The sequence below is a fragment of the Oreochromis niloticus genome, linkage group LG5 (assembly GCF_001858045.2).
Source record: "Oreochromis niloticus isolate F11D_XX linkage group LG5, O_niloticus_UMD_NMBU, whole genome shotgun sequence".
NCBI lineage: Eukaryota > Metazoa > Chordata > Actinopteri > Cichliformes > Cichlidae > Oreochromis > Oreochromis niloticus.
The window spans coordinates 17329240-17355830 of NC_031970.2; the positions used below are offsets into that span (position 1 = coordinate 17329240).

At 38.4% G+C, this 26591-nt stretch overlaps 3 protein-coding genes across 10 annotated transcripts; 1 reads left to right on the forward strand and 2 right to left on the reverse strand.

Annotated features, from left to right (window-relative positions):
* Positions 1-603: 603 nt before the first annotated feature.
* On the forward strand, positions 604-4575 carry cenps (centromere protein S). Of its 2 annotated transcripts, XM_005453506.4 has the most exons (6): positions 604-757; positions 951-995; positions 1125-1248; positions 3946-3979; positions 4095-4161; positions 4359-4575. In XM_005453506.4, exons 2-6 carry the CDS (start codon positions 966-968, stop codon positions 4470-4472), a joined length of 369 nt encoding a protein of 122 aa, XP_005453563.1. In that variant the 5' UTR covers positions 604-757; positions 951-965; the 3' UTR covers positions 4473-4575. The 2 variants fall into 2 exon arrangements, with proteins under 2 accessions (XP_005453563.1, XP_019214784.1); XM_019359239.2 differs by having other exon boundaries at positions 639-995.
* Positions 4542-9185, reverse strand: tardbpb (TAR DNA binding protein b). Of its 4 annotated transcripts, none has more exons than XR_266374.4 (6): positions 8406-9185; positions 7532-7695; positions 7257-7406; positions 6984-7154; positions 5829-6893; positions 4542-5167 (listed from the first exon to the last, which is right to left on the reverse strand). XR_266374.4 is itself a non-coding variant. In XM_005453505.4 (6 exons), exons 1-5 carry the CDS (start codon positions 8644-8646, stop codon positions 6402-6404), a joined length of 1218 nt encoding a protein of 405 aa, XP_005453562.1. In that variant the 5' UTR covers positions 8647-9185; the 3' UTR covers positions 5231-5968; positions 6386-6401. The 4 variants fall into 4 exon arrangements, 3 of the variants coding, with proteins under 3 accessions (XP_005453562.1, XP_003448367.1, XP_005453561.1); XM_005453505.4 differs by lacking the exon at positions 4542-5167 and having other exon boundaries at positions 5231-5968; positions 6386-6893; XM_003448319.5 differs by lacking the exon at positions 4542-5167 and having other exon boundaries at positions 5231-6893; positions 7266-7406.
* Positions 9186-10752: 1567 nt separating this feature from the next.
* On the reverse strand, positions 10753-21690 carry gnb1b (guanine nucleotide binding protein (G protein), beta polypeptide 1b). Of its 4 annotated transcripts, none has more exons than XM_005453500.4 (11): positions 21199-21690; positions 16498-16607; positions 16308-16346; positions 16125-16231; positions 15892-15955; positions 14131-14293; positions 13766-13832; positions 13475-13676; positions 13146-13362; positions 12893-13008; positions 10753-12574 (listed from the first exon to the last, which is right to left on the reverse strand). In XM_005453500.4, exons 2-10 carry the CDS (start codon positions 16552-16554, stop codon positions 12902-12904), a joined length of 1023 nt encoding a protein of 340 aa, XP_005453557.1. In that variant the 5' UTR covers positions 16555-16607; positions 21199-21690; the 3' UTR covers positions 10753-12574; positions 12893-12901. The 4 variants fall into 4 exon arrangements, with proteins under 4 accessions (XP_005453557.1, XP_005453560.1, XP_005453559.1 ...); XM_005453503.4 differs by lacking the exon at positions 21199-21690 and adding an exon at positions 20434-20542; XM_005453502.4 differs by lacking the exon at positions 21199-21690 and adding an exon at positions 20206-20306.
* Between the last annotated feature and the right edge of the window lie 4901 nt (positions 21691-26591).

Consider the following 26591-nt stretch of genomic DNA (forward strand, 5'->3'; position numbering starts at 1 on the left):
AATAAGGGACAGTAACATTCGGAAAAAAGCTTTTAAAATGAGTAGCAACAATAACTGAAAACCAGCCTGCATGCAATTCATATAGCAAAACATCCAACAGGGTACAGTCAGTGTAATGGAGAGTGGAGCACATAATCTATTCTGCAGGAAATATGGCTACAAAAAAAAGAAAGAAAAGATATGATGGGTCAGTTAATGAAAACAAGGCATGTATGTGTAATGATTACTAGAAAAGGGAGTCGGGTTTTTGAGAACAAATCCACACAAGGATAACCTCTCGGCTTAACAGCTTTAGTTCCTGAACTGAGACAAGCAAGATTTTCAGGGACAACAGCTATCAATCAAAGCTGTCATCATAACTCTGTCAGACCACAGTTTTACCATTTTAGAAGTTATTAATTAAAATCAGACTTTTGGGAGAAGTCACCCATTGACCACACGAACACATGTTAAGTAACATGGAAGAACGTGTATTTTATATGTATATCTGAGGTGGACTTTAGTGTTTTACTTACACTAACATTGAGTGTGTGGGGTTAATAGCCTTTACGGCAGCCAGACACCAGGGGGCGATAGAGACGTTTGGGCTTGACTTTAGGGAAGTCAAAAAATGGTGACGTCATTTTTTCCACAGTCAAAGCACTGGTTGGAAGTGAACTAAAATGTAAAAGACTAATAACACCAGGAGGGGGCAGTAAGCGGAACCTCTGGACACCAATCGAAGCAAAACACTGAAGAAGAAGCGGCGGAGTCGTTGGTTTGTTGACGCATTTATGCCGCGAGTTTAATTTTGTAGATATCAGACAGTTACCTCAGAGCAAATAACTTAAAAATCAGTTTACAGGTTACATATCGTGTTTTCAGCAGTAGCTAACCTCCAGTTTGTGACTTTCCTTTTTGCCGACTTTGTTGTGGTTGTCTGGGAAATCTTCGGTTTGGTTTGTCAACAGTTCTTCCACTTGAAAATGTCAGTGGATACAGAGGAAACTCACCAGGTAACAGTGTTTCAGTTTGCTTCACTGCTTGCCTGTTTGGCTAATATTAGCTATCACAAAGGGGTCTGTGCGAAAGCTACTGCACAAGACCGTTATGTGTTTTAACGTGATGTGTTTTTGGGGTTTTAGAGGTTAAAAGCTGCAGTTCATTATACAGTGGGTCGTCTCTGCCAGAAGATCGGTGAAGACCACCGGAGACAGTTCAGCCGACAAGCTATAGCGGCAATAGCCGAGACGACATTCAGACAGTGTGGTAGGTGTTCAACTAATGAGGACATCCGCTCACTGACCACTTTATTAGGTACACCTGATTTCTAATCAGCCAATCAGATTGCACCAACTCGGCGAGTGTACACTAGAATTGGGGGGGGGGGGGGGGTTAAGTGACTTTAAACGTGATGCGGTTAGTTTTCCGAGTGTTTCAGAAACTACTGTGATTTTTTTTTTTTTTTTTTTTCCTCCGCACACAGCCATCTCAAGCGTTTATAGAGTGGTCTGAAGAAGAGAAAATATACAGGAAGCCCATTTCCCTGAGTGAATATGCTTTGTTGGCCAGATCCCTGGCCAGATTGTTTTGAGGTGATAGGAAGGCAACAATAACACAATAACCCCTCATTTCAACTAATGTATGCAGAAGCGCATCAGCACAGTATATCAAAGTAGATGGGTTGCAGCAGTAGAATACCACACCGGCTTCCGCTCTTGTCAGCTAAGAATAGAAAACTTAAGCTACATTTCACATGGAATCAGCAAAATTGTACATTACAAAATTTGAAAAATGTTGCCTGGTCTGCTGATTCTCAATTTGTGCTGCAACAGATGGCAGGACCAGGATTTTGCATAAACAACATGAAAGCATGGATCTATCCTGTCTTGTATCAATGGTTCAGTTGGTAGCTGAGGTGGAGGGAGGTCTGGGCTTCTCAGCTTAGGTTGCTGCTTTTGCTGCCTGGCCCTGGATAAGCAGTAGAAAATGAATGAATGAACTGTCAGTCTGTTAGTACCTGGTGATCATTAATTAAACACCACAGCCTACCTGAGTATTGTTGCTGACCATGTCCTCTCTTTTATGCCAATAGTAATATCCATTGTATGACATGGTGTATTATTCTGGCTTCCAAAGGAATCGCACATCATGTGACAAACCTCAAATTATCTCAAAATGGTTTCTTGAACATGACAGTGAGTTCACTGTACTCAAATAGCCTGCACAGTCACCAGATCTCAATCCAACAGTACCTTTGGAATGTGGTTGAAAAAGAGAATCACATCATGATGTGCAGGTGACAAATCTCTAGCAACTATGTCACGCTAACGTGTCAATATGGACCAAAATCTCTGAGGACTTTTTCCAGCACATTATTGAATCTATGCCATGAAGAATTAAGACAGTCCTGAAAGCAAAAGGGGTCCAAAACAGGACTATAGCATGGTGTACATAATAAAGTGAATGAGTGTATGTGTGTTAACATTGTTTATTCTTTGATGGTGTATGTTATAAAATATAAAAATTTACTGGCACGTCAGTACAAAGTGTGGCGGTATTTACATACCCTGCCTAGCAGCAGCTCTATCTCACATTTTTCAATAAGGGATATATGAAATATCATGCAGAGATTCAGTCACAGCTCATAATGTACAGTTTTGTATTTTTAAACCCAAAATACAGTTATATTGTTTAGAAAACTTAATATAGCTCTTCATATGAAATTATTATGAAATTCAGTTTTTAGCTTATTCTTCTTTTTTGTAATTCAGTTACATTCAAGTAGTAGTTTTCAGTCTTCTTTTCTTAATGAGCATATTTCAACATATACCATATGATATATATATCATATGATTTGACCAGTCACATGTAAAATTATTTTTGCATTATCAAGACTGTATAGTTTTCCTTCTAGGCTCAGATTAAATCAACAATTTGCAAGCATGTAAAATTTAGTCTACAAATGGGGATAAAATTCCAGCTTTTTTTCCTAATATCCTCTTTGGTATGGATTGTAGAAATGAAATGGCATTACAGAACTCCTTAGATTTCATCAAAAAGGAAAAGAGACAAAGGTAAACTCTGGGTTTCTTGAGTTCAGAAAGAGAACAGGAAACACACTTTTCCTATGCTTAACCTAAACCCCATTCCTGGAATAAAGTGCAGTTACTTAATTAAGAATTGTCACTGAATTCAAAAATTGTGTCAAAATAATAATGTAGTCAAGTTTGGTCCATGTACAGTAGTCTTTTGTTGTGGTGTGTTAGGTTTATCAAGTTAAAAATGTAATACAGGTGGTGGCCATAGACAGCGCTCTCACATTTTCTCTTGTTTATTTATATATTTTATATATATATATACACACACACACACACACACACACACACACACACATATATATATATATAGTTTTGCTTTTCGTTGTTGTCCTTGTCATTACTGGAACATGAAATAGCACCTGCAGCCTTTTTAGGTTGCACAGGCAGTCCAGCTCCTCCAGTTTAGCACATCCATATGGTCTGTCACAAGATTTTTGTTTCCAAGCATAGTGTGGAGGAGAAACCAGGAGATGGGCTATTAGAGGAGGAGGGCTGGACAGAAAGGCATCACCGGAAGCACGTATCAGTCAGGATGGATAAGGAGAAAGCCACAACCTGCAAAACCATTTCCTTTTTGGGGGCATCTTGTTTCACCTCTAGTGAACCTGTTCTCTTTCATTTGCATCAAAGAAGGTGAAATGGCTTCAAAATGGTCCATTTACCTGAAAACTGCAATATGTCAGGTTTACCTTGTTATACTGTGCTCACTTTCCCTTATGTTTACTTAACTTTTGAGCAATAGCTATGGAAATGAATGGAGCTGAAATGATTCTAACTCATAAGTGGACAGAGGATCCACAATGGTCAACATTAATGCAGTTTTGCAACGGACTGAAATCAACATTTCACTCTTTGTTTTTAACAGATATATTTGCAAAAGACCTGGAGGCTTTTGCAAGGTAAGCATTTTTTTTCTTCCCAGCACCATATTAACAACTTAACCAAAAATACTTTGTTACTCAAACTGCAGCTATTCAAATATGCCCACATGGCTTCCAATCCCAAATTTTTCAGGCATGCTAAAAGAAGCACCGTGTCTGTAGATGATGTGAAACTTGTAGCCCGCCGCAGTACTGCTTTGGTGAGTTGTTCAAAAAAACAACACATTCAGTGACAAATGATTTCTGTACAGTTAACTTACAGTACAACAAACATGTAGTTATGCCAATGTTAACCACTAAAATAATTTCAAATAATTGTTTACTGAACCTGTGTATTGCGTATATAATCTACAGCAGACAGCACATTTAATGTTTAATTTGCCTTTATTTATTTCAGTCCATCTACATACAAAATAAAAGTGACGAACTGACCCAGGAGCACATGAGTTTAAAAAAGAAGACTACTGCAAAGAGAAAGAACATAGAAACTGAGGAGGAAAGCAGAGAATAAGGACAGGACACAGGCAAGCCTGCGGTATCTGATTTGAGCCCAATCAATCAAATAAACATGAAGACTGACTTACATGTATCTGATAAGCCGAGAGCCAACAAAAGTCTTAGTTCTTTCATGGGACATGTGCCTGTCAAAACAGTTATGTAGCCTAGATTTGGAGCAAATAAGTGCAAAGTTTCATCCCAGGATCTACTAATGTGATGTCAAATTTTAGTGCATGTAACAATTTTGACCTGATTTGTTACCATGTATGAATGAAACATTAAACTTGATTTTTAAAGCCAAAGTGACCCTACAGAAACTGCATCTTGTGTTTTACTTGGGACTGTAAAGTTCCCTTCATGTTTTGCAGTGAGACTCTTAAAACAAACCCCCAATTCCAAGGCACAGAAACTTGACATTAGCTCTAGTATAATAGCCAATTTGGGGGAGAGAATATTGCTGAAGGAAAGCAAAGCCACATTGCTGAGCTGGACTGTTTAACCTTCCCAGTACCTTATAAGTAGCTGTGGATAATAAAAAAGGGGATCATTCACGAATAAGCCATCAAAAGCAGCAAAAAGACAGGTACTACCCCATGTCATGTCTGAGAAGGCCACACACTGAAAGTGTTGGAACTTCCATCTTCTTCCTTCAGAACAGACTTCAGTCAGGGTTCAAACGGAGACCTCGACCAGCAGAGCCCAAAGTCCCTAGATGTGTGAATCGAATTAGATGGTTTTTGATTTGACAAACTTGACTCAAGTAATATCAACTAAGCATCTATTCAAATGAACTTTATTAGAGAACTCCCTTCATTTGACATGTTTATAAACACCTCACAAACAAAATCTACTGGGAACCATTGGACACACCACTCCACGTTCGCACACCATCACTCGCGTCCCCCAGTGTCTTCAGCAGGTGTCATCCACATCAAGTACACACTTACAGATCAGTTCATTAACATGAAAGCACACACCATACAGCATTCAAATCAGATAATATAAGCAATACAAATATTCATCACAACATTCCACTACATTTCGATATTTCTGCACTTGACAGACATACTTAAGAATAAGGAAAAACTTGCAAAGATTAAAAAAAAAAAAAATCTTGAAGTACTAATTAAACAATGTCCATGTTAGGGGAGGCGCTCGTAGCATCTGCAGCTTCCACTCACACACTCAGAAAGCAGTCAACTTGGGCTCTTTCACTGCACAACCAGTCCGTTTCACGCGTCTCTCTCCGTTCGCTCACTCATCGCTTCACTCTTCGCCACAAGCCATCCTCAATCGCACTCATCAGTTCTTAAAATGTCAGTTGCGCTGTTCTTTCCATGTAAAAGTGGATAAAAGTGAAAACACCCACCGTCTCTTAGAACATGCGGAGTGAAGCCGTTCTTTGATGGCATAGCATTTACAGGTGGGAAGAGGGAGAATGATACCGATATCACCCCAAGAATGCTGCCAAAGAGGAGCTTCCTCGCGGGGAAATGGAAGAGAGGTGAACTGCAGAAGAGATTTCAATGAAGGCTTTTCCATAGAACTTGACTGCAAATAAAGTTGCACTTAAAACATTTATGTTTCAACCAGATTCTTCCCAATGCAAGATTGCCTTTTAGGTCGATGGCAATGCCGGATAATGGTGAACCACAAACATTCATGCATTTTCAAAAATGGTTATCACATTTCACAATACATGCATTAGAGAATCCAGTTGAAATGGATACAAACAAATGAGACAGCAAAAATAGCACTTTTCTCAGACATCCTGGTAAACAATTCACTTCAACACTTCCTAAATTAAATCTTTAGCATTTTTTTCCAAATGTACAAAACATCTTCACACAAAAGTGTTAAGTTTTCAGATACGCATCAACACCAGAAATAAATTTCGAAATGACTCATCTTTCTCGCAATACTTACCATACAAACACTTAACTTACATACCCCACCCAGATGACTTTGACTCCATGCTGGACCCAAAACCTGAGCTAAACCCACTACCACTGGTTGTAGAGTTTGACCCTGTTCCCCAGCCAAGACTGGCTGAGCTGGTGCCGTAGTTGCTGTTGCCTGTACTGAAAGACTGACTCTGGTCTCTACTAGAGCTCGTTCCACTGGAGGTGCTGCCTGAGGTGGATGTCTGCTGCTGGCTAGCCAGCATACCCATCATACCCCAACTACTCTGCAGAGCAGCCTGTGCAGCAGCCATCATGGCAGGGTTCAAGCTGAAGGAACCAAAATTAGCCAGACTACTGTTAGTGCTGCTCCCTAACCCACTACGGCTGCTACCAAATGCTTGAGCCCCAAAACCATTTCCGAATCGTGCTGTGCGATCAAACTGCCTATTGCCATGTTTGGGCTCAGCATTTGAGATGTGAACACTGACTCCTTTGATAATAAGGTCTTCTCCACAGAGAGACTGGGCAACCTGTGAAGGGAGAAAAAAGTTAGATTATGTGGATGCAAGCAACACCAACAAAGAAGGAAAGTAATACCTTCTACATATTTCATACGTTACCTGATCATCTGCAAATGTAACAAAGGCAAAAGCACGGAATGGCTTGGGAATGAACACATCTGTGACTTCTCCATACTGCATAAAGAACTGTCGTAGATCATCTGTGGTCATGTCTTCTGTGCAACGGCCTACAAACACTTTGCGGCTTCTTAGTGGCTCATCAGGACCTTGCTGTAAACAGGAAAGGAGGGTGCATTAGCATTACAGATTGTTAACCACAGTATTAGCTTAGTTTTGATTCCCATAGTGTGTGGGTATATGCATGGGCATTACCATATTCACCTTCGAGTTAGGGAGCTTGCAGTCGCACCACCTCCCATCGATCATATGGCGCTGAGAGATCACCTTTTCCTGAGCTTCATACTCTGTGAACCTCACAAAGCCAAATCCTTTAGAGTTTCCGGTCTTGGCATCTCGTTTTACCTATGAAAGAAGAAAAAAAAACAAAAGAAATAAATCACCAACAAAAATAAAAACTTTTTTTTTTTAAAAAAATACATAAATAAAAATTGCAAATCAATGCAAATGTTTTACTATTCAAGTAATACCTGAACCATAATGACTTCTCCAAACGTGCTAAAGTAATCTTTAAGGTCCTGTTCGGTCGTTTTCCAAGGAAGACCCAATACAATCAGGTCCGATGTTTTCATATCTCCCCTCTTCATTTTCACGGCAGAAGAGGCATCGATTTCATCCATTTTTCTTTTATTGTCTATACGGAAAAAATGGGAAAAAAAATTTAAATACATGAAGAGCTATACAACAAAAATGCAAAATATAAAAATCTCATATAGTTAGTAGTTTATGCATTTCCCTCTTTCTCTTGACATTTAATAAAACAAATTGTACACCACTTAAATAATAATGATAATTTTAAAATCACAGTTGTCGTGATTTTCCTTTGTTGAAAAAGCAGTCAGTTCTAAGGGCACCAAAAATAACGATGCTGGAAAACCCTTGGCCCATCATTAAATCTTGTCACCTCGTTGATGCACCAATTCAAGTTTAAAAGTGATTTTAAAAGCTTGACATTGGAGGTACTTGATTTAATTATCCGTACACATATAATCTTAATTAAAAAGGTCCTTAATGGAATCGGGCGAAACAAAAATTCCACCAAATGGTAAGGTTAAAATAATCATGCCCTTCAAAACAAAGTCCAGCAATATAGATTACCTCCAATGCACTACAGGTACTTGGTTTGGCAGAAGGAATTTAAGGAACAAAATCAATCCTATGGTGCTCTTTTTAATGAATGGATTTAGTGCCTGAACTCTGGTGGGCGTGGCCAAACCACTTCTCACGTCACTTATCTATTTTCAGTAACCTGAGGCTACTTCATGAATTATAAATAACATCTGCACACCTGTTCGGATAAAGTCTCTAGGTGTAAATAAGAACAAGGAAAGCACCAATCCTTACCTTTCGGATAGTTCACCACGTACACGACATTCCCCCATCCATTTTCTGGCGCGTGCAGGACCCCTTCCACGAGTCGCACTCCTCTCATGCACTGAGACACGGGGCTCCTGAACCGCAGGCCGCAAGCCCCAGGAAACTGAGCCGCCACGGTGGAAAGAAGAACAGTGCCGTCGTCTTCGGAGGGAATCTCCATGGGCTCCTCATTTTCTTCCTCCGCCACTCGAATGTACACCTCAGCCATTTCCCCGCAAAAATAAAACTTATTCGCAGAAGCAAAACAATGCTAGCGGTTAGCTCGCTAATTGTCCACAGAATCGGCTAACCTTAGCCGATGACGCTAACAGGACTGAATGAGTCAGGCTAAACTGTTTATTATACTTGAGACAAAGACTTCTCAAATATAAAAAACTAAAACGGCGTCAGGGCTAATTTATTTCCAAATTATTTAATCAATAATGGTACTTTTAGATTGCGCTAAAAAGCGGGCAACGATCTTACTGCTCCTTTGTTTGCTGGGACGGGGATCTGTGCCGTCAACACCGGACGACGACCGTTCTAACGTGCCTGTTGAAAAGAAAACTGCGCAAATTCGTCAGCTAAAGAAAAAGATGGAACGTTTTCCTAAAAATAGTTTGCTCGGCCCAGAGGAGTCGTGCAACTTAAATAAAGCGCTTGTCTCATCCAACATGCAAAGTAAGGAAAGCTCAGACGAGTATTTTTCCACGAGGCGAAAAATAATAGCGCCATGTAAGGCGAGCAAAATGGCATTATCTAAGCGAAGGAGGAACTACGTCATTAAACTGGAAGGTTTCATTTCAACCGGGGAGGCGGGGGGCCGTGTCCTGTCTGTGTCGGCAAAAGTAAGTAGCAGTTGTAAGTAAGTACGTGCGTAATGCATTCTAAGGCTAATATTTTTGTTGTACTTTACTGGTTTATATTAATTAAATTTAATATAAAGAATTAAACTTAACAGTTAATTGTGAATTTTGTTTCCCTCCCCCAGTAAACGGAGTAAATAAGGCCTAGTGTATGTCATCTACAACAACAGCTTCCGTTTGTTGGCTGGAGATTGGAAGATGGCGGTTTGAATGAGCTATACAAACTTTGAAAGACAGGCGGCTAATAAGAAGTTAGGATCACAAGTATTTACCTACATTTTTAAATTGTAGGTAAATGCGCTCCCGCCTTTAAAATTTCAAAAGGCCGGAGCGTGTCTAAAGCATAGCTGTCATGTCCATGTTAATGTAAAATGCATTATTGCGTCGGTTGGGGGTGAACTTAAAAGAATCCAGTTATGATGAAGAGACTGGCTTTTTTAATATTAAGTAATTTTCAGATAATTGGTCTTTTTGCATGGCATGTTGTTCACTTGAAAAATAAAACTTGAAAGTTTCATGTGCATAAAGCAGTTTTACAAACCAATTTTAGAAGTTTGGGGATCAACATTGACTAACTACAGACAAGAGGTAAAGCAACGGAAGCTGGTGCAGGGATAATAAAGGTGATGATCATTGATTTCGGTAGGAAAGGAAACTCCCCTCCTCTGCACTTCATCTGTGGGAGTGGCCTCCACCTTCAGGTACCTTGGTGTATCTCATTGAGAACTTTACCTGGAGCCATAGCTCTTGCTACCTACTTAAGAAGGGACACCAATTCTATCTCATGAACCTGAGGCATGCTGGTACTCTGGTGAGGGTGGCGAAAGCCCCACCAGCACAGACATCTACACCAGCAGAAGCAATTCAATTCAATTTTATTTATATAGCGCCAAATCACAACAGCAGTCGCCTCAAGGCGCTTTATATTGTTAAGTAGATACAGCGAAAAACCCAACAATCGTATGACCCCCTATGAGCAAGCACTTTGGCGACAGTGGGAAGGAAAAACTCTCGTTTTAACAGGAAGAAACCTCCGGCAGAACAGGCTCAGGGAGGGGCGGCCATCTGCTGCGACCGGCAGGGCCTTCGTCTTGGTTTTTAACCAGGGGGCAAGTGAAAAATTTTACTTCACGTCATGTGAAAATGACTTTGAATGACAGAAATCCTTGGAAGAAAAAAAAAGTACCATATAAAATTATGTTGCTGGAATCTGATAATAAAGAGTAATAATACAAGCACTGTTACACAATTTTAAAAAACTCAAATTTCTGCATCCACATGCATCACAATTCCTTCTGCATAGGTCAGAAAAACAAATCCGGTCTCTCTTTAGTGAATGCAATACCATTACTGCATACAAGTTAGTTTTTTAAGGCTCCCTCCAAAAACTCAAAGCTGCACAAAGCAGTGAATTGTTTAAATGGCACATCAGAAGATTCAGGCAGAACCCTCACAAAAACACAACAAAGCAAGATCTCAAACAGCTTTTTATTACATTTTCCAATCAATAACAGTACAATTTAGTACAGTATCTATCTTGCATCCAGCTCACCGTGGAACACCAACAGACCGAAATGAAATACAAAAAGTGAATAGGTACATAAGGGTGCAGAGCTCTATAATATTAATGGAAAGAGAAAAGGGAATCCACCTCAGTTGAATTGCATTTTCACTTGTGGCCACACACTAATACATCACATTTATTGTACATCATCGCAGAAAGGAAAAAAAAAAAAAAAAAAAAAAAAAAAAAAGAAGAAAAGAAAGTAAAGTGAAAATATGTCACAACTTTAACAAAAGTGCTTCTGTATACAGTGAAAATGTTGTCATTCAGATGTTCCAATTTTCAATTTAAGACCAAAAGGGGGGGGGGGGGAAACAAAAAAAAAAAAAAAAAAAAAAAAAAAAAAAAAAAGGGACAGTGTGTGAGGACATTTTTGTTCCATTGTGTGTGTGAAGATTTGAAGGAGAGAGAAGGACTTTTCAAGGATAGATTTCTCACAATGATTGTTATAATTATTACAAAATTGGCATCAATAGAACTGGTAAGCATAATTTACATTAAGTATGCAGTCAATAATAAGTCTGTTTCCATTCTTGCTCACTCTGGTGCATAGCGTTACCAGTATTAGTACATGATGTATGTATGCAGAGTTTGAGCCAAAAATAAATTGGCCTCTATTAAGTTCAATCAACAGGTTACTCTCCTTTTTGGAAACAAAAGAAAAATCTAGGATTTTTGCACCATTGAAAGCAAGTCTACAGCATGCACATCTAAATTAACTCATGGCAGACAAAATTAAATGTCTTAACTTAAAACAGACCATTATTTTCAGACATTGATTTTGTACATTTCATTCACAGAGTTGCAACTGCAGTCCCAAGCAAAGGAAGTGTCTATTATGTCAGGTGAGGTGTTTCACTCAAAGTGGATACGAAACACAAATCCCCTTTCATATAGTAAAATCGAGCCATGCCTCAGTTACCTCAGCACCCTAAACCAAACCCTTCCCACCAAAAGTCAAAGGCATGTACAAGAATTAAGGGGGTTAACTGGATAATTTACTGGTAATAACTCTTTCTGTACTGGAATGAGCATTCATAACTTATAGCATGTGCTTGGTTAGTTAACACAGTATTAGTTGAGAGGCAAAGCTTCATGTGCAAAAGGCTGTGATGAAACAAAAACAGCTAGTATATAAATACATCATGGACATTTTGAAAGCTGCTCGTGTAATATGATCCAAGCTTTTTACTTCTGCATGTTTTTCTCATCTGTCTTATATGATTTACCTGGATTAGAAAGACAAGCTGTAATTCAAACATATCTAAAACCACTAAAGAAATATGACAACAAAAAAAAAAGAAAAGAAAAAAAGAAAGCCATCAAGAATAACAAACCATCAGAATAGAAATCTTTAAAAAAAAAAAAAAAGAAAAAAGAAAGAAAGGAAAAAAAAAAAAAAAGGAAAAAAGTTAAATAATTTGTACAATTACACTCCAACATTTGCTTTCAAGACGCACACATTTGCATGGGATGATAGTGTTGTTTTCTCTTTCAAGGTAACATAAAATGGTCCAAGAAGGAATGCACAAGTTTCGGATTTGATACCACAGGAGATCCTTTCTTAACTAGGTGATAAACAATTGTGCTCTTCTTTGTGTAGGAAAGGCATTGGTTTCCCTTCGTTTTTGTGGTGTCCAAGTCAGTTTAAACAGTGTTGAAGAAGATGCTGTGAACATTCTCAAGTTGTAATGGTCTTCCAGTCAACTTTGGAGTTAAATGAACATCTGAGAAACAAAGAAAGGTTAAATTTAAGATTTGAATAATCTAATCTGACCTACTGTTTAGCCTTCTTTAACATTCTGCCAGGTTAAGACCTTAAAACTTGATGGACAAAGATCAAGCACTGATTGTGTCCCGTACAAACTACAACCAAGTGTGGAACAAGCGTAAAGTTAGCTGGATTTTGGAGGGAAATTGCCATTTATTTGGATACAAATGTAAAAAAAAAAAACAAAAAAACAAAACCAAAACCAAAACAACCAAACAAACAAAAAATAAAACAAAATAAAAATGTGGAAAAAACAATCAAACAATAAAAGAACCTTCAGGCTTCAATTCCAGATCTTCAGAAAACTGTCCCAGGATCCTGTTGCAACTGCCATGCCATCATCAGTAACTCCCAGGCAGCTAACGCGGTTGTCATGTCCAGCCAACACACCTATAGGCAATCATAATTGTCATTTAGTTAACAGTAACGCACTAAGGACATAGAGGTGACATCAATTTGGATGTTACAAAGTGCTCTTGGGATTTACCAACACTAAGGAGATAAAAGGCTTTTTCAGCAATACTAACCAGCACGATCAGCTTTTAGTGTGTCCCACACATTGCAGTTAAAGTCATCATATCCTGCCAGAAGAAGGCGGCCACTCTTTGAGAATGCCACAGAGGTGATGCCACATATGATATTGTCATGAGAATAGATCATTAATTCCTGATCAGCACGCAGATCAAACAGCCTGCAGGTGGCGTCATCAGAGCCCGTGGCAAAGGCATTTCCATTAGGGAAAAACTGAAAGTTCCAAAACCAGAAATAATTATTGTCCAATTATCGATTGTAATAACAAGCAGGGAAACAAATTTAGCAAGCAAAACACTTGTATTTACATGTGTATGGAACTTACACAGATGGCATTAATGTCAGACTCATGGCCAGTAAATGTCTGTCTGCACATGCCCTCTCGAACATCCCAGAGTTTAGCAGAGGCATCACAAGCACCAGAGACAAATAACCTTGAGTCAGGGGCCAGTGACAGGCTCATGACATCACCAGTGTGTCCGGCAAATGTGGTTGTCTGCTGGCCAGTCTCAATGTCCCAAAGTGCACTGTGAAATAAAAGATTTAGAATCAGTTTGCCTGCCGTCTAGCACGTTAACCGCTCATTAACAAAACTCAATGTCATCTTTTCACTCACCAAGTGGTATCTCCAGAGCTTGTAACAATCTGGTTGTCATCAAGAAAGCGACAACAGGACAGGTATCCTGATATTGAGAGTCAATAGAAGTCATTAATACACAACTGAAAGACAAATGTAGAACTAGCAGTGCACATTTAACCCCTACTTGCAGTTATCGCTCAACAGCAATTAACAGTAAATAGATCAGTTATTTAAAATTCATTGAAAATTAAAAATGTGTATTAGCATTTTTTTTAAAGCAACATAAACCTTATGTCACTGTTTTGTTGAATCCAACTATAAGTTACCATAGACAATATGGCAAAAGAAACATGTTTTTAACTGATACTTTGCTATTTGAGAAGACTTTTACAACCATTTACCTGTATGTCCAGCGAGCTCACGGCTCACACGTACATTCCCCTCACGGGTTTTCAGGTTGTAGATGGAACAGATGTTATCTAAGCCACCACAGGCCACATAGTTTCCTGAAGGCGCATATGCGCAAGTCATGACCCAGGAAGATCGAAGTGGAATGGCATGAACCTATAGAGTAACAAACACACACATACATACATGCACAGAGACTTAAGTTCCATTTTGCCAAAGAAACACTTTAAAATAGGATTACATACCTTTTGGAGAGCAATGTTAGAATAACTCAATTTGGCATTTAAACACTAACACACAACAATGTCAGTCTGCCTTTATAAAGCATAAAATAAATGTCAATACTTGTAGGTACAGTTAATTTAGAAAGTACTACAGCTCCTTCACTTTTTACACTTCACAATTTCAAGCTTTCTTTTAAACAAGTATTCAGACCCTTTGCTATAGCACTCAACACTGTAGTCAGCTGTGTCCTGCTGGATATGTGTCCTTAAAATTTGTGTGTAGGGCTTCAGTAGAGTTGACCAATGTCAAAATTATTGGATTAAACAGTTTAGAAAGTCCTGCCAGGAAGACGACCATGTCAGCACTTCATCAAAAAGGTCTTTATGGTAGAGTAGTTAGAAGCCAAACACAAGGGTCCTTTAAGAGAAAAAGAAAAAAAAAAAGAAAAAAAAAAAGAAAAAAAAATCTCTGGAGCGCAGCAACCTGACTGCAGCAGTGAACCAAAGCTTACAGCAAAGAACGCTCTGGTGGCTTGCTGACAAGTTTCCAATGGTTCCTTCGAGGACAAGCCTAACCCCGAAATTTAAACTGAACAAAATATGTTTCTAAGAAAAAAATAAATAAATAATTGCAAAATTCTTTTCAAGTATAAACTATAAAAACAAGCTATTGTGAGGTACTGCCAGATCACAAAGTAAGTTCTTGTGACTCAAGCTACAACTCAGAAGAGACTGCACTGTTGAGATATTAGGCAGCATCCTGTAAAAATCAAACGTGTAATATTTCCATTTCAATGGAAAAGTGATATCAGTCAATAATCTGCTGCTTAGGGACACCATAATGCAACAGCTTAATTAAACAGAGGATGAAATAACCAGCCTTGCATTAAAGTATCCCATAAACAAATCAAACCTCTATCTACCCTGTAATGTTGGAAGAATTACCCTTTAATCTTTTTATTACCAGCTGGATCATTGTCCACAGTATCACATTAAATTATATTACCCCAAAAGGTTCTTCAGTACCCCAAACAAGTCAGAAAGCTTTTTAAGGATCCCGAAGAAACTTCTGTCTTTGGTGGAGAAGCCAGATTACCTTTTAGGCATTAAAACAGTGTACTCGTTCCTCCGATATCAACAACTGCACACCAGACACATCAGCCTCAGGGGAAAGGGCACAAATGCCTCGCGCTCAGCTGATCTGCAACACTTTTAAATATAGTTTTCCCTCTTTTCATTTCAACATATCCTCATAGGTTCCGAAAAATAGGTTTATCCCATAAAAAAAGTACAACATAGTACAACAGGAAGAACTTAAAAGGTAAACTAAATGTATATAGTTTTATTAATTTCAAGATCACTATTAGTATCCAACCTATGTAAACGTTTTAAAACATCCGAATGAAGATGGCCACACTTTTTTGTCTGCGCTTTGTGAGGCTGTGTTGTTATTACCTGTCAACTAGATTAAACAAGATTTGCCTATTATTCCATTAGTCCTCATTATAAAAGAATAATGAAGGAAATTACCTTATTTGTGGTATAGCTATCCCAAATAATAAGTTTGCCATCTTGAGAGGCACTGACCAAGAGCCTACAAAAAAGAAAAGAACAGTAATATGAATATCACTAACACAGTATCCAGAGGTTGTCACGGATCTATTTTTATCCAGAGTTAAAAACAACTAGAAAAATATGCATAAACTGCTGAAAGACAAAGTTCACTATGCTCCACAAATCATCTTCTGGCTGTTAGGTTTTACCTAGAATCTGTTCCCCAATGCATGGCATATATTTTAGCCAAATGGCCCCGCAGCGTTCGTCTTGTACGCATCTGGATTCGGCCAACGGGGTCAATGTTAGCTGTGATCTGTAAAACATTGCTATAAGGTTAATTTCCCATCAAATGCTTTTCAACCCAAACACTATGAAAAGTTAAATGTCACCTGTGATAGTGTGGCATCTGCACATGCTTTCCTGGCATCCTGAGGAGAAAAAAAAACAAGAACAAAAAAGGGTCAACACTTTGGTCAGATTTTTTCCATCTCACACCAGTCTCTACTGGAAGGGCTGTCAAATTTTTCAGAATAAACGTCTGTATGGTTTTATGTGGTGAAGTGATACTTTGTTACTCACTCTGATCTGATTCTTGAGCTGCTCTGCCTCTTGGCGTAACTGGTCCAGTTCACTCATTTTATTCTGCTTTTTCAATTACCTTACTCCAGCTACCACGGGCACTTGTTGCTCTAAAAAAGCAACAAAAACAAAGGAAATATGAGGCACTTTCAGCTTTCAAGCAAACCATTTTTAAATCAAAGCTGTAATGAAGACAAGACAAACGCAAAATGGGTCTGAACGCAGCTCACAGACCTGCAGTGGACAAAGACTTTCACCAAGATTGCCATCAGTTCAATCAAATAAATTGTTTACCTACAATATATGCAATGTGCAGTTCATGCTTCAACCTTACTTTCTCACCTCAATGTCACCAGCTAAATCCTGACACACAATTCATATTGCCAGACAAATCTTGTTAACGCATGACTTTCCAGTGATCCGAAAAGCAGTCATTATCCTGTTGACCTCAATCCCTGGGATACTCAGAATTTCAGTGATCAATAAGCCACTTATATTAATACAGAGCCTCGAGGCACGTTCAAAGTTCAGCTAATAAAATATATACATTTTAATTTTACTGATGATATATATATATAGCATTCCCAGTGTGTTGAAATCAGTTTCTTTGTATGAGACACTGATTTCATTCACATGGAAGATATCAAGAAAAAGACAAAAGCTCAGCAGTACAATACTGAACTAAAACTGCATTTAGCTTGACAGATTCATCTATCATTTTAATATCTGTTATGGTTGGGACATTTGTTAACTGTCCATTTCAGTAATGTCCACAGTCCACATCCGCATACTTAGAGTAACGAAAAGCAAGGTTTTCTTAAGGTAGCAGAATGAAACGCCTAAAAGATGGCTGCAATCAACAGTTAGGAATGGATTTATGAATATAGTATTGAATTTAATAATAAGGTCAGTAGGAGGATTATTAGTTGGACAAATCTTCTTATACTGACTCCAGTTATCCTGTAAGACAAATAACCTTGTGGTAAGATCCATCTAATGAATTATGAAAGTGCGGTGAACAAAAATACTTTACAAAACCAACCTGAAGCTTCACGCGGGACATCTCTTTGCATTTAAAATGGGAAACAGATACTTCTGTATTGAACTGCAAAGAGTAAATAAGTTACCAACCTAAACTGGAGAAAACACTCTCGGTTTTGACCAAATGTATGATCAGCCATAATTTTCTACAGATTCAAGAGTTATTGAATGGTTAGGACATGTGAACACTTAGAAGCCAAATTCTTTCTAAAGAATTGTAACTTCCTTCTATTATATGGATACTGCAGACGACGGTCACAAAGTTAAGCTCAGAAATTTTACTTGTTACACATGTAACAACTTAAAAGTGCAAAATAAATAACATTACCAAACCTAATTAACCCAAAAATTAAAAGCAAAAATGTAATACAGATTTAAATATGATTGTAAAGTTACTAAAGATCAAGTTAACCAGCACTGCCCTACCAGTTACCTTACCTTGTGTTTTTCCGTCAGCTCACCTATGTTACTGGAAGTTGCAGGACAAGACTGAAAGTCTCCTCAACCTTATCTACACTATCGTTTAAGTTGTCTGACTGGTTGGCCTTTCTAACTCAAGTTATCCTCTTATGCTCATTAATCTTATAATAAATGTGTCATGGAACGTAATCACGATTAAGCATCATCCAGTGACAGCAGGATGCCATTCTCACCTTGAAAACCTCTTAAAACATAATTTTAAAATTATATTCCCGACTTCTCTCAATCTGAGAAAAATAAAAACTCATAACTGTTAGAAATATTTACTACACTGATGTAGAGTTTTCTGTCTTAACTTTAAGTATAATTAATGCCATGAACTCAAAAATAAAACGTAAGAGTTTTTATTTAGTACACAGAGTTGAAAACAACTACAGAAAAAAGAGGTTAGATAAGTAACTCTGCCTGCATTTGAACTTTTCCAATGAATTTAAATTAAAGGCTTTTAAGTTAAACTGATGAGTATCTATCACAACTGAACTATGAAAAGCTGTTAGTTTTAAAGTGCTACTCAATGCTCAATGTTTTAAATTCAAACTTGAGTCAGATGAAATAAGAGACGCCCAAATCTTTTGTTCTTTTTTTTTTTAAATGCCAACTTCCCCAAAAAATAAAAATAAATTCCAGTGGCAAATATTAATGTGGAATAGCCTGGAGTCATGTTATAAATCTGATTTTTAAATATTCTACATTCAGAAATTTTAAAAAAAATTAAAATTAAATCTTGTTGACCTCTGTGGATGCTTACAGTTAAGGAGTTCCTCTCCCTCATCACTTCTCCTTTCCAAGCGCCTGATCAGGGTCAGCTGACTGCATGATAAACAATGAGCAGTGGCAAACAGCCTGAAGTTGCAGCTCACTAGTTTTCAAGTCCCTTAAGGGCAGGTTGTGTCTGCTATTTTAGAAGGTGTCTCCTACATTTTCAGTTAAATGTGTATATGTTTTACTAGATAAACATTTGTTCTCAAGAACATACCGGCTTATCTGTACTGTTAAATAATAATAATAATGCAATGTTTCACAGGTCTAAAGCTGGATCACAGAAAAAGCCATAACCAGCAGTATCACTGAGCAACTCCATAATCCTAAAAGCTAAAATCCTCAGTCAATGAGTCTCTAATCCTATCCATGTCCACTAATGTAAACAGCTGGCAAAGCCTGTCCAGGCATTAGAAATATGTTTTTCCAATCATAAAAGGATGAGATTAATCTTAATTCTTTTACACACAACTAATCCAGGCACTTGCTTTGAGAAATTGCCAGGATTTTCAGCTTCCAATGACATCACAACCCTATTACAGATCCTCTCATGCAGTTGTGACCAGATACAAGTAGGACTACTTTCTGAAGGAATCCAGTGACATACAATTAATTTCAAAAGACTACTGGTAGTTTTAACAGCAATGCAAACAGATTTTGTGACAGAAATAAAATGTACAAGTATAAATCAACAGCACGAACTAACGTGCAAAGGTTTAACCAACAGTGTATGGGTTGTACTGATAGTTGACACAGACACTGTGTGCAGTACTGTGATTTGCCTACAACAGTCACAATGAAATCATTTGCATTGGACTTTGCGTTGCATTTGAATGGCTGCCGGGTAGCTGTTTTAACCCCGCTTTTGGTTTGAATTTGTTTAGTAGGTTACTCTACAGATGCTGCACGCACATTTCAGGAGGAAATTACACGCAATTCTGCACAATAAGGTGGCAAATATACTGAGTGCTGCACAGTGTAATGATAATATGACTTGCACTGAAGATGCAGCTAAACGCCATCTTGCAGACTGCTGTCCGCTAGTTAGCTTGCTAGCAAGCTCGACAGAGTAGGCCTGCAGGCAGGACAGAGCTAATATTCAAGAATTAAAGTCACCTTATTAAGAACAGTTACAAACAAGGGTTAAAAATGCCTGGAAACGAGCAAAGTCAATGTAACGCAATACTCGCAAAATTTCATAACACCCGAACCAAATAGCCAGAATTATCTAATGCAAAATAACGTAACCACAGTCACTTCAGGGAAGACTCCGCCGCTCTTCCGCAATTACACAGGGTGCTATGTAGTTAGCTTTTAAGCAACAGTGGGTAAACCAGAAAACTGGCTTGTGGACTGGCCTTCGTTGATCCACTTACTTACATACTAACAATCTTGTTAAACGCAGTACTTCCAAGTTAATTTGATTACCACGTAAATTTATTTGGTCCTTTTAATCTTGCAGCAGACGGAGGGAGGGGGAAGACTGTAAAACTGCAAGGTCGGGCGGCGATGGCCTGTTTTACTCCAGCAAGCGACAAATGCAAGAAGGAAAAAAGAGGGGGGAGGAAAGGGGGGGCTGGGTGTTTTTCATAAAGCAAATGACCTCTCAAAAAATAAATGAATACAGAAAGAATAAAGAAAATAAATCCATGAAACCTGCAAGTTAGCTGGCTGTTGATAAGTAATGTTCCCAACACGAGTTAAGGCGTTGCATCGACGCGGCCGTTTTGTTGCAGACAGGCACCGATATGCTAACTTATTTGCTCGGCTGGTAAAAACAGGGTGTAAACGCGGCAATGGCATTTACGTTAAATAGGAGTTGCAATTTAATCCACAGAAGCGTGTGCAGAGTTAACAAGTGATGCTATAACCCCCTCTTTTTAATCACAAGAAAAACACTGTTTGCTGTTATTACGGGACGTTTATTGTTCCAGCCCAACCCAGTATGTCATCATCAACTGACAAAATCTTTAAATGTACCATTTCGATTATAATGTAAGTCAGTGCAATCTGTGAAGCTTTAAATTTAAGCATGATTACTGCAGTTGTCTCTTATATCATATGGCTATCAATGCATTTTATATCAAGAAGCACCTCCGCTGGGCCAACATTATTACTTTAACGCCAGCTAGAAGCTTTCGCCGACATTAATTGTAGCTAATGTTGCTCAGCTGCTTGGATACTAGTTAAGTTCTGTCATTTAATTTGTAGCTAATACTCTGCACCGGGATCCACCGATGCAAACACTCTTATGGCAAAATAGCCAACTTAACGCTAGCTAACCGCTGCTAACTAAAAGGCTAGGCTACTGCTACCCCACCCCCGGGCAGTTCAATTCCGCCACAATTCATTAGCTAAAGGTACGAACAGTTACAATTACAGCTCTAAAAGCAGTGTGCTGGTCGCTCCATTTTTCCTTACCTGATTCAATTTGCGCCTGTTTTTGTGTTTGGGCATTGACTGGAACACGGGACGGTGTGTATCTCCGATCCACGCATCAACGAACACCACAACGCTAGCTTACTAACTAGCTTAAGCCAGCTAGCGTAGTTTTCCGAGGAGTAGCCCTTCCCGAACGCAGGCTACGGCTGGGGGAGCTTGACAACCTCAGTCAACCAACCGGAGAGGGGAGGGGACGGAGAGGGGGGAATCACACCCACTATAGCCCTTTAATGTAGGCACTGCCCAGGCAGATAAAAAGCCAATCTTTAAATTCACTAAAGCTCACCCAACAAGACAGCCTACTGTCTCCTTTTTGCCGAGCTTAACATCTGCCCTTTCCGTAGTAACACTCTTGTCCGGCCACCGAGCGATGAGATGGGCGCGGTAACCCTGCAGTCAGCGCTGGGAAACCCCACGTTGCAGCAGAGAGGGAGAGAGAACCTTCGATTGGAGTTCTATAACTGGAGATGCTACAATTATCATCAGCCCCCTTGCAGCGATGTTTAGCACGTCTAATTTTGTACATGCGTATTTAATTCGAGCACAATACAGTTTAAGAGAGCACAGTGTTCGCTTATTTTTCTCAGCAAAGCAGCCTAACTTAAAGATCCAGTAAACAGGGCCCCAACTTCGCTTCTAAAGTAGGAAGTGGTAATCATGATTTCAGTACAGTGCTGTAGGGGGGGAGCATTTGCTCCCTTCCCGATTTCTTAGTTTTTCGTATATTTCCCACACTTGTTGACAAAATGCACTTTTTTAAATGATTATTTCATTTATTAACCGTGAAAGAAGATATCCAAACCCTATGACCCTACGTGAAAAAAAATTACCCTGCTACTTCCCCACATCCCCTTTGTGAAATCATGAATTAACTGTGAGTAACCACATTTTTTTTTTAAACTGAGTCGATTTCAGGAGCCACACCCAGGCCTGATTACTGCCAGACCTGCAGAATCAAGACATCAAGTAATTAAATAGCAAGCTAAAAGGTCTCAAAAGCAACCCAAGAATAGATGATAAAGTCACTCAGATCTATTATTCTGCGTTACAAATCCATTTCCAAGGTTTTCAGACTCCAGTCAACCACGGTGAGAGCCATTATCCACAAATTAAGAAAACGTAGAACAGAGGTGAACCTTCCCATGAATGGCCGATCTGTCAAAATTACTCCAAGAGTGCGCTGACGACTCATCCAGGAGGTCACAAAGAACCCATTACAACATCTAAAGAACTGGAAGCCTCAGTTATTGCACTTAAGGTCAAAGTTTATGATTCAAAATAAGAAAGCGACTGGGGAAAAAACTGAGGTAATGATTACTTTTTAAACGTATGCAGCGATGCAATGCAATTTTCTGCTGGAAAATCTTGTTGGTGAGCATATATATCAATGCTACTTTGATTGCACCAGCAGCCAAAATGCTCTTGCAGAGTGAGTACACACACCCATGGCAAAGACACACAATGACATAGCTGCTACTTGACCCTGCCTCAACATTCCATGAATCCCTAACTGGTAGAGTAGGGGGTAGGTAAGATTTTTTTCCAGAGGTCCACACGGGCTTAAAAAATCCAAATGAAAACGTTGTTATATAAATTTTAAATTAGCCTACATCTTGCCAGTTGTATGATATGTACTACTGCATAGGTCACTGATTTAAAAATAAGAAAACACAGCACTGAATTAAAATTAAATAGTTGTGTGGACCCAGTCATTCACCTCGATATTCCTTCATCAATGATTACGCTCTGATTTCACTGGCATTTGTTTTGTTTTTCCTCTTAGGACATTGGGGGTTAGATTGAGATGGTTCAGGGCTGATCCCTGCCCTCGGGCATTATTTTACCCATGTGAGCTATAGTGCATTTGTGAGATGGCATGAAAAAAACCTTATCTGCAAAAGTCCCACCCCACAATCCACAGGACCCAAAGGATCCCCCACTGACTTCACAGTGCCAGATACCACAGGACAACCCCAGAGGTCCCGTGTCATGACCTGACAGATCAAAGCTATTTTGGTGGCATGAGCGCTTTTGATATTTAATTAAGTCATATTAAGCAGTCATCTGACAAACAAATACACTTGTAAAAAATCCTAAGTGGACCCGGTTCATGTAAGAAATACATACTAGACAAACTGGAATATAAGAATCCAACTTCAATTAATCCATACCAGAAAAAATAAGTAGCTCAGGAATGTCATACAAAAAGAAATGCAATGGATTTGGTTGAGTAAATGTAGTAAAGACGTTAACTAAAGTTCCACATGTAATCACCTGTCAGGCAAATTTCTTGGCTACCTAGTTAGTGACTACCAACCTCTTTGTCTCACTTGCCTCACAAATTCCATCTTATTCATACCCGTCACCACATCCGTTCATTATCTAACCCCTCGCTGCATCTCGTCCATCCTTCCTCTTTCAATCAGACTACTCTCCCTTCTCTCCATTTTCAAGATACCATCTGGAGCTCAAAGTAGGCTCAGATGACATAAGACGTGATCTTCCTACATTCATTTCCTTCTCGCATCATCCATTCATCATCCATTACTACCCTGCATAACTTAAACCTTGAAAACCTTGAATTGATTATTGGTACTGATGGCCCACATATATATACAAAAATATAAAGGCAAGATGTGAATCGGTAACATTGAAAATATGTTTGACAAATCTCTTCTTAATTTACAGCATGTCAAAAGCCACTGTGTTTACCTTTCCCTCTTTATTTCTGTTGGACTCACATTTTACAACAGGATTTATCTACTATAATCTTTGCCATCAGCAAAATGAAGAATACATAGAATCTCTTTAGTACCATACCTCTGAGTGACCCTGTGGAATAAAAACAAATGGCATAACATTTGGATTATCATGACCATCTTCTTTATGGCTTGTCAGTGTCATTTTAATATTACATTTTGATCATGAATGAAAGCAGTAATTTGATTTCAACATGCAGATGCAGAAAGAAAAGTATTCCCACATTGCTGTGTAAGTTAGAATTCAATGTATGTGAATTCTCCCGGTCATATTTTTTTTATTTGCAAATGTCACAATGGATTAGTCATGTATTGCTTAACTAGAAGGACAGGGACCTGGTAAATTCAGCTCATGAAATTCACCTGACAGCTGGTAGTAATGTTTAAAAAAAAAAATTAATTATTATCTCGTTGCCTATTATCTAATCTACATATTAAATGCTAATAGCTTCACATAACTTTTAATTTTGATTTCCATGTTGTGTCCTTTTAAATTTGCACTCTGCAGTGAATTAGCTCACAGGAAGAATGCAGTGAACAGCGATACACAGCTTGTTCACTCAGCTAACAAATGTGAAATTCTTAATGTTCCCATTGCAATATTGGAAATAACATCTTGCAGTTGAGTGCCCCCTTATTTGGATGTCAGCTTTCATAAAAGTCACCGGGGGGCTGTGCAAACACCTGCTAATGGGCCACACTAAGCTAATTGCAGTTCCCATAACTGTGTCGTCATGTGACACTGAGGTCACGCAAAAATGCATCTGATTGTTTACAATATTTTGCTGTTACTTTCTCTAAAAATACTGATATTTAACGAATTTAAAGCTATACAAACTAGTTATTTTCCGGTGTAGCTGTGTTGCATTTGATGGGTGAGATCAGTATCAAATTATTCCTCATGGGTGATTAGCAAGTCCATCCTCTAAGTGCCATAAATGGTCTTCTGGCAGGCTTTTCTAAACTCTGGGGAAAGAGCATTAAACGTTTAGAAATGATGAGGCTAAGACATCCTCTTATTGTGCATTAAGTGTTTTCGGTACACACAGTACTTGCACTGACTCGTTTCTATATAATCCTGAAAAATTGGTGAGTATCCTATCTTAAAATTTAACTATTAATAGTTATTATTTTGAATAATATCTAATTAAAATGACGAATTTGAATTCAGAGGTTTTACATCATGATTAACAATCCCCTAAAAAATATTGTTAGCAGCATAAAACTGCAACTTCTTAAACAGTTTCCCCATTTTCATTTCCTTCCAGGTCAGCAAGTTATCACAAGAACAGATCAAAAAAGAGAGGATGATGAGTTTAACTGGAATCAATCCTACCAAGAGCGAGCTCATTCAGATGGCCAAAGATGTGGACAAAAAAGATACCTGCAAAATTCCTTGCTATGGAAAAAAATACTCTATCTTACTGTGCAGAGTTCTTGAGCTACCCATAATTTCTCCATATATTCTCTATATAAGTGATCTTAGACTGAACAATAGCAAGTATTTTCTTTGGCCATTGGCTGCTTTTTCACTCATTTTCAGCCCAGTTCTTGCCCCTGACCATTTTCATAGGAATTTTTTTGTTAAACCACTTCACCTCAACATACAAATCATTCAAGCATTAAAAAGGCACCAAACTCAAGAGGTGAACCAGACAACTTAGTAACAGACAACTTAGCAAAGAACCAAAGAATCAATTATGATTTGTATCTTTGGGCACTTTGTTACTAGCAGCCCTTCTTAAAAATGCATAATTTGTTCTAAAAAAGAGCTTTTAATGTCCTCCAAGAAGCGTGGAAAACATTTTTTGAAGACTTCTTAAAGAAATTACAAGAAAACTTGTAACTTGCAATGAGAGTTCAGGCTGTGTGGAAGAATAAAGGTGGTCATACCAAATATTGGCTTTCAAATGTACAAACACCGTTTTTGCCTTATATGCTAAATTTCAATTTATGTTTGAACATGTTTCAATAAATCACTGCACCTATTCACTATTTTCCTAGCAAAACATGCTTGGCATGGCATGGCTCAAGACTTTTGCACTGGACTGTATCTATCTAGCAAGTGGACATAGAACTTTTTAAGGTTCTACTTCTGTTGCCTGCTGATTGAGCTTTAAACAAGTTGTTGCAGTTGTTATGCTTTATTATACTGCGTTGCACGTAAACTGGTTCTATTTACATACATTAGAAATGTCTTTTTCTACATCCGCTGCACGTTAATGTGCACATTAATATAAGCGTTATCTTTTTAAAATCAGCCCAAACCAGAGAAGTAAAAACCTGTAACGATAATGTGGCTTATTCACCTTAGGAAAAGTGCTGATATGAAATTGATGTTTGTTGGATGTTGATCTGATAAATTAATCTTAAGATATTTTTGGTATTATCCTTTGTGGCTATTCGGGTCCAGAATTTTAATACACATCTTAATCGATTAAGGATTCATAAAGCAGCTTTCCCAGAGAACAATAATATTCCAAAATGCATTTAAAAACATTAAGTATGCTGCAGTCTTACTGCAGGTTTCTCTGTAAATCACTAGGTGGCATTGTTTTACAGTGTGTAATCTGAGAAGTGTCTAGTGGTTTTATGATTATTTGCATTGCCGAA

What these genes read in the sequence shown, in the direction of transcription:
- gnb1b (XM_005453500.4), bottom strand. Translation starts at nt 16,554, where the DNA reads ATGAGTGAACTGGACCAGTTACGCCAAGAGGCAGAGCAGCTCAAGAAT. An exon ending in AGCTCTGGAGATACCACTTG is followed by an intron (nt 13,677 to 13,765) that starts GTGAGTGAAAAG and finishes TTTATTTCACAG; the next exon opens with TGCACTTTGGGACATTGAGA. An exon ending in CTGACATTAATGCCATCTGT is followed by an intron (nt 13,363 to 13,474) that starts GTAAGTTCCATA and finishes TGGAACTTTCAG; the next exon opens with TTTTTCCCTAATGGAAATGC.
- tardbpb (XM_005453505.4), bottom strand. Translation starts at nt 8,646, where the DNA reads ATGGCTGAGGTGTACATTCGAGTGGCGGAGGAAGAAAATGAGGAGCCC. An exon ending in CTAACTCGAAGGTGAATATG is followed by an intron (nt 7,155 to 7,256) that starts GTAATGCCCATG and finishes TCCTGTTTACAG; the next exon opens with CAAGGTCCTGATGAGCCACT. An exon ending in TTACATTTGCAGATGATCAG is followed by an intron (nt 6,894 to 6,983) that starts GTAACGTATGAA and finishes CTCCCTTCACAG; the next exon opens with GTTGCCCAGTCTCTCTGTGG.
- cenps (XM_005453506.4), top strand. Translation starts at nt 966, where the DNA reads ATGTCAGTGGATACAGAGGAAACTCACCAG. An exon ending in GACGACATTCAGACAGTGTG is followed by an intron (nt 1,249 to 3,945) that starts GTAGGTGTTCAA and finishes TGTTTTTAACAG; the next exon opens with ATATATTTGCAAAAGACCTG. An exon ending in GACCTGGAGGCTTTTGCAAG is followed by an intron (nt 3,980 to 4,094) that starts GTAAGCATTTTT and finishes CAAATTTTTCAG; the next exon opens with GCATGCTAAAAGAAGCACCG.